Source organism: Equus przewalskii, chromosome 15 (assembly GCF_037783145.1).
Source record: "Equus przewalskii isolate Varuska chromosome 15, EquPr2, whole genome shotgun sequence".
Taxonomy (NCBI): Eukaryota; Metazoa; Chordata; class Mammalia; order Perissodactyla; family Equidae; genus Equus; species Equus przewalskii.
The window spans coordinates 32,467,326-32,474,979 of record NC_091845.1 but is presented as its reverse complement, the minus strand read 5'-3'; the positions used below and the strand labels follow the sequence as shown (position 1 = coordinate 32,474,979).

At 34.6% G+C, this 7,654-nt stretch overlaps 1 protein-coding gene across 3 annotated transcripts in view; it reads right to left on the bottom strand.

Moving 5' to 3' along the window:
- DNAH12 (dynein axonemal heavy chain 12) overlaps positions 1-7,654 on the bottom strand; it is a 213,721-nt gene that overhangs the window by 17,904 nt on the left and 188,163 nt on the right. For all 3 annotated transcript variants that reach the window (XM_070574868.1, XM_070574869.1, XM_070574870.1), the window contains 3 exons: positions 1,748-1,898; positions 1,275-1,528; positions 926-1,066 (listed from right to left, as the gene is read on the bottom strand). In XM_070574868.1, coding sequence (XP_070430969.1) covers positions 926-1,066; positions 1,275-1,528; positions 1,748-1,898 — 546 coding nt within the window. The remainder of the gene's footprint in view (positions 1-925; positions 1,067-1,274; positions 1,529-1,747; positions 1,899-7,654) is intronic.

The window sequence follows — 7,654 nt, the reverse complement described above, 5'->3', positions numbered from 1 at the left end:
TCTTTTTCTGGCACAAATAGACAATTATGATAAATAGCATGTGTTGGGGGTGAGGGAGGAGATGATTTCCCTTGGTACTGAGGTTTCCTTCCATGTGGGGAGACCTTAATGTAGCATCCTGGATTCTCTATATCCTTGTACTCACTGCAGGAGAGGAGACTAACCTATCTGATTGGTAAATTTGGGAAAAGTTAACCAGATATGCTTTGCTCAGCTTCTCCCTTTTCTCTCTTAGAAGTGAGCATCCTCAGGGAAGGAAGTATTCTTCTATTCCTCTGGGTGGATAAATCTAATTAATTCTGGGTTTAGTAATATGAAGCCCATTTGTTCACAGATATAAACTACATCTTTCAACCTGGTCTCCATCAGCAATTAAGGTTATAATTTGGTTCCCATATGTTTATACTTTTTTCTGTTTCTTAACTGGTAAGAATTCAGGCAGAGAAAAGGAGGGCTATTTATTGGGACCAGTGCCCCCAATACCATGTGCAAAACTGTTTTACATGGATACATGGAAAAGCATTATTAATATGTCAAAACATTATTACTACATTTAAGTTCCATGAAGGTAGATTTTTTTTTGGAGGGGATCTCTTTTATTCTCACTGCTTAATATCTAGTACGTAGAAGAACGCCTAACACACATTTGTTGAAAGAATGAATAAATGATGTGAAAATAGATTGCTACTCTTGGGTCTTAATCAAACATGCTATTGGACTTCGGTTCATTCCACAAATTTCTTTTTGAGTGTCTACTACATGGGAAGCAGACACAAACTACTGGGAAAAAATAATGAACAAGATGGTACAATTTCTGTCTTCTTAGGAAACGCCTAAAGTTTAACATTACTAAGTAAAATGTTTATATTTCCATATTTTCTCACTATAAAAACATATTTTAAAAGTTCCAGAGGCTGAATATTACCAGTTCCTTTCCCTGGCATCCATTGAAAAACTGAGGATCAGAAACTGGATCAGTGAGATATGATTGGAGGAGATTTAGCCGAAGACCCGTGGGAGGTTCATTAGTCATTTTTACTCCATTCTGTAGAATTGTTACTGGGAACTAAGACAGAATAAACAAAGAGCATTACTCAAGATAACCAGCTTGAGTCCTAAAAATGCATAAACTACTGGGTTAAAAATAGGTATAAAAGAGGACTCCAGAAATATTTTTAAAGCCTCTTAAAATTAAGTATTTCAAGCTTGACTAGGATATACAATGTAACAGATAACTCAATAAATGTACTGAACTCTATAGGAAATAAACATACTTTTGGAGATGGATAACTTGTGAGCCAAAGCCTAAAAGATGAGTTACAGACTTCAGGGGTAAAATCTTCACATATTTTTTCCAATACAGGCATCCAGGAGACAGCAAGGTGACAATTCTGTAGGCAAACCCAAGTTCCTTCTTCTATTGCTGCTTTAATCATTTTTGTGGCAACTGGTCCTTGTCCCTGTCCCAGTGAAATAGCTTGAAATTTATTTCCAGACATAGCTTTATCATTTGCAAATTTTAGCAGGCCTAAGAGGGCACAAAAAAATGGTTTCACTGCTTACTCTAAAATTATAAAACATGCCTTATGTTTCAGGTTTATAGGTTTTTAGTTGTGGAAAATTCGAGTTACCTTTCCTTATAAATACTGGATTTACTAACTGATGTACAATCATATGGACAAAAAATGGACATTGAGAAAGATGATTTATTTTTAATTTCTTAAAAGTTTACAGTATATGCACTTACTGGCCATGGGATCTGCTCCGGGAGATAGCACAAAAATTAAGGGAATGGTGCAATTTGAATCCAAGTAACTCTTTGTCAAATCAAATGGTGGAGGCTCTACAAACTTTTTCCCTAGTTTGTCAGTTACATAATTTGTTATAGCTGGAGTTATCTGTTGAAGAGAGAATAGACATGATCTTTAGAGTAATTTTTATTTTACAGAATGACTTTGATTATTACTGAAAAACAACAAAGAGTAAAATATGAGTCTAATGGCCAAGAAGAGCATGCAGCATATCATAGATAAAGCACTAATTTCCCCAATACATAAAAAGTGTCTATAAAATGACAGAACAAGACTAACAACCCAAAAGAAAAATGGGCAAAGGAGATGAACAATTTCTAAAACATGAAATAGAAGTGGATCTTAAACACATGAAAAGATGCTCAACCTCATTCAATATAGCAGAGATTGCAAACTGTCCCCCTTCTTTGTCTCCTTTTGGTAACAGAATCCCAAGTTTTCCAAACCTTTCTTGCAACTAGATGTGGCCATGCAACTAAGTTTTGGCCAGAGAGATACAAGTAGAAATTATATATGGAGCAGAGTCACAAAACATTAAAAAAGAGGGAAATGAGAAACACATCACAGAAAACCACCAAACTGAAATGGTATACAGAAATACAAGGACAAAGAAACAATGGAAATATAGAACTGGAAAACAAAAGATAACATGGCAATATTAAGCTTCATATATCAATAATCATTCTAAATGTAAGTGGATTGAATTCTCCAATCAAAAGACACAGAGCAGGTGGATGGATTAAAAAAGAAGACCCAATCTTATCTCTAAAGACAAACATAGGCCCAGAGTAAGGGATGGGAGATGATACTCCAAGCAAATGGCAACCAAAAGAAAGTGGGTATAGCCCTACTCATATCAGACAAAACATACTTTAAGCCAAGAAAGATAACAAGAGACAAAGATAGATATTATATAATGATAAAAGGGACATACCACTAAGAAGACAACATTTATTAACATATATGCACTAAACATAGGAGCACCAAAGTATATAAAGTAACTATTAACAGACCTAAAGAGAGAAACTGACAGCAACACAATAATAGCGGGGGACTAAACACCCCACTTACATCAATGGATAGATCATTCAGACATAAAATCAACAAGGAAACAGTGGCCTTAAATGAAACTCTAGACCAGATGGACTTAACAGATATATGTAGAACATTCCATCCAAAGGCAGCAGAATACACATTGTTCTCAAATGCACATGGAACATTCTCAAAGACAGACCATATGTTGAGAAACAAAACAAGTCTCAACAAATTTAAGAAGTTGAAATCATATCAAGCATCTTTTCTGACCACAATGGTATGAAAGTAGAAGTCAACTACAAGAAGAAAGCTGGAAAAGTCACAAATATATGGAGACTAAACAACATGCTACTGAACAACTGGTGGATCAATGAAGAAATCAAAAAATACCTGGAGACAAATGAAAATGAAAACACAACATACCAAAACATAGGATGCTGCAAAAGTGGTATTAAGAGGGAAGTATATAGAAATACAGGTCTACCTTAAGAAACAAGAAAAATCTCAAATAAACAATCTAATACTACATCTAAAAGAACTAGAAAAAACAAGAACAAAAGAAGTCTAAAGTCAGTAGAAGGAAGGAAATAAAAGAGCAGAAGTAAATGAAGTAGAGACAAAAGAGACAATAGAAAGGCTCGATGAAACTAAGGGCTGGTTCTTTGAAAAGATAAACAAAACTGACAAACCCTTAGCTAGACTTACTAAGAAAAAAAGAGAGAAGGCTCAAATAAATCAGAAATCAAAGAGGATAAATTACAACGGATACCACAGAAATACAAAGAATTATAACAGAATACAATGAAAAACTATATGCCAACAAATTGGATAACCTAGAAGAAATGGATAAATTCTTTCTTAGAATCATACAACCTCCTGAAACTGAATCAAAAATAAACAGAGAATCTGAATAGACCAATCACAAGTAAAAGAGGTTGAAACAGTAATCAAAAACCTCCCAAAAAACAAAAATCCAGGACCAGACACCATTTCTGATGAATTCTACCCCAAACACTCAAAGAAGATTTTAATACCTATCCTTCTCAAACTTTTCCTAACTCATTTTACGAGACCAACATTACCCTGATACCAAAACCAGATAAGGCCAAGACGAAAAAAGAAAATTACAGGCCAATATCACTGATGAACATAGATGTAAAAATCCTCAACAAAATATTAGCAAATCAAGGACAACAATACATTAAAAGGATCATACACCAAGTGGGATTTATTCTAGGGATGCAGGGATGATTTGACATCTATAAATCAATCAATGTGATACACCACATTAACAAAATGAAGAATAAAGATCACATGATCATCTCAATAGTTACAGAGAAAGCATATGACAGATTCAACATCCATTTATGATAAAAACTCTCAATAAAATGGGTATAAAAGCAAAGTACCTCAACATAATAAAGGCCATATATGACAAACCAATGGCCAACATCATATTCAATGGTGAAAAACTGAAAACTATCTAAAAACAGGAAGAAGACAAGGATGCCCACTCTCATCACTCTTATTCAACATAGTTCTGGAAGTCCTAGCCAGAGCAATTAGGTAAGAAAAAGAAATAAAAGGGATCCAATTGGAAAGGAAGAAGTAAAACCATCACTATTTGTGGATGACATGATTCTAAATATAAAAACCCTAAAAATTCCACCAAAAAACTATTAGAAATAATAAACAAATACAGTAAAGTTGCAGGGTACAAAATCAACATACAAAAATCAGTCACATTTCTACACACTAACAATGAACTAGCAGAAAGAGAAATCAAGAATACAATTCCATTTACAATCACCAAAAAAGAATAAAATGCCTAGGAATAAATTTAACTAAGGAAGTGAAAGACCTATACACTGAAACTGTAAGAAATTATTGAAAGAAATTAAAGAAGACATAAAGAAATGGAAAGATATTCCATGCTCATGGAGTCAAAGAATTACCATAGTTAAAATGTTCATATTACCTAACGTAATCTACAGATTCAACACAATCTCAATCAGAATTCCAACAATATTTTTCACGGACATAGGACAAAGAATCCTAAGATTAATATAGAACAACAAAAGACTCTGAATAGCCAAAGCAATCCTGAGAAAAAAGAACAAAGCTGGAGGCATCAGACTCCCAGATTTCAAAATATACTACAAAGCTATAGTAATCAAAACAGCATGGTACTGGGGCTGGCCTGGAGGCATGGTGGTTAAGTTCGCATGCTCCACTTTGGTGGCCAGGGATTCATTGGTTCTGATCCCAAGTGTGGACCTACACACCACTCACTAAGCCATGCTGTGGTGACATCCCATATACAAAAAGTAGAGGAAGATTGGCACAGCTGTTAGCTCAGGGACAATCTTCCTCACTAAAAAACAACACCCCCCCCCCCCCGCCCCGGCACAAAATCATAATAGTATTGGCAGAAAAACAGACACACAGATCAATGGAACAGAACTGAGAGCCCAGAAATAAACCCACACATCTATGGATAGCCAATTTTTGACTAAGGAACTAAGAACATACAGTGGATAAAGGAAAGTCTCTTCAGTAAATGGTGTTGGGAAAACTGGACAGCCACGTGCAAAAGAATGAGAGTGGACCATTATCTTACACCATACACACAAAATTAACTCAAAATGGATTAGAGATTTGAAGGTAAGACCTGAAACCATAAAACTCCTAGAAGAAAACATAGGTAGTACACTCTTTGATACTGGTCTTAGCACTATCTTTTTGAGTATCATGTCTCCTCAAGAAAGGGAAGCAAAGGAAAAAATAAACAAATGAGACTATATCAAACTGAAAAGCTTCTACATGGCAAAGGAAACTATCAACAAAACAAAAAGACAACTCACTATGTGGGAAAAAATATTTGCAAATCATATATCTGATAAGGGGTTAATATCCAAAATATATAAATAACTCATACAACTCAACAACAACAAAATGAACAACCTTATCAAAAATGGCAAAGGATAGGAATAGATATTTTTCCAAAGAAGCTATATAGGTGGCCAAGAAGCACATGAAAAGATGTTCAATATCACTAACTACTAGGGAAATGCAAATCAAAACTACAATGAGATATCACCTCACACCCATCAGAATGGCTATAATTAACAAGGCAAGAAATAACAAGTGTTGGAGAGGATGTGGAGAAAAGGGAACCCTTGTACACTGCTGGTGAGCATGTAAATTGTACAGCCACTATGGAAAACAGTAAGGATATTTCTCAAAAAATTAAAAATAGAACTACCATATGATCCAGCTATTCCACTTCTGGGTATTTATCCAAAAAATGCAAAAACACTAATTTGAAAAGATATATGCACCTCTATGTTCATTGCAACATTATTCATTATATATTCATTATTCATTGTATTTATTATGTATTCACTATTATTCATTATTCATTATAGCCAAGACTAGGAAGCAACCTAAGTGCTCATCAACAGAAGAATGGATAAAGAAGATGTGGTATATATATATATATATATGGAATACTACTCAGCCATAAAAAAAAGATGAAATCGTGTCATTTGCGACAACACGGATGAACCTTGAGAGTATTATGCTAAGCAAAATAAGGCAGATGGAGAAAGACAATTACCATATGACTTCACTCATATATGGAAGATGAGCAAAGAAACAAGCACATGATATGGAGAACAGATTGGTGGTTACCAGAAGAGAAGGGAACAGGGGAGGGCAAAAGGGGTAAAGGGGCACATGTGTATGGTGACAGATGACAATTAGACTTTTGCTAGTAAACACAATGCAGTCTATATGGAAGTCGAAATATGATATACACCTGAAATTTATATAATGTTATAAACCAATGTGACCTCAGTAAAAAAAAGTGGTATACTTGTACAATAGAATACCTTTCAATTGTAAAAAAGAATGAGAAAGCTCTTTATGAACTGATAAGGAAAAAAGCAATATGCAAAACAGTGTATGCTACCATTTGTGTTAAAATAAATGCAAAAAGAATTTGTTTATGTGTGCATAAAAGGATAAAAAGAAGCAGATAATATTAATTGCCTGAAGGGAAGGAGGTTGAATGACTGAGATAGGAGATTGGAGGTATATTTTTCACTGTATTCACATATTCATGTGATTCAAATTAAGTTAAATTTAAAAATAAAAGAATGCTAATTATCAACATTAGTAGCAGAAAATAAGTACAAAGAGATACTGGACATTATCATCTAAATGGCAAACGACTTTCTAACATGAAAACTAGGAATTCAATGAAGAGAGGAGAGATCATCATAGGCTTCTGCAGTCCTGGAAGGTTTGTGGAACAGATGGGAAGGAAGGATGGAGCCTTCTACAGTGTAGTTGTGAGCACCTCCGTAGTTTGAAACAGGGGAAGTTTTAGGAAAAAGATAAGAACAGAATGGCAAGAAAGAGGTATGCTTAGCCAAGGTAACAAGAATGCCAAGCTGTACTTTTGTCATTATTCTATAGATATTGAAAGACCACTGAGGGTTTTTCAATAAGGAGCTCACAATGATATAGCATCTTTTTTTTCTTTCTTTAATAACGTCACATGAGCAATGATGAAATCTTTTTCATCCTTTCACCATTAACACCATGTATAATTTCTACCTAGCAGAGTAGATCTTCAGTATACATTTTAAGGAAAGGGAGGTGCTGAGGACAGAGAACTTGCTTCCCATTACTCTACACTCTGGCTAGGGCCAAAGCTCCCTGAGATGATATAACTGTAATCAAGTATGACAGTTTTCCAGAAAAAGTACTTTGTTCCAGTAATTTAGTATGAGAAAAAGTCA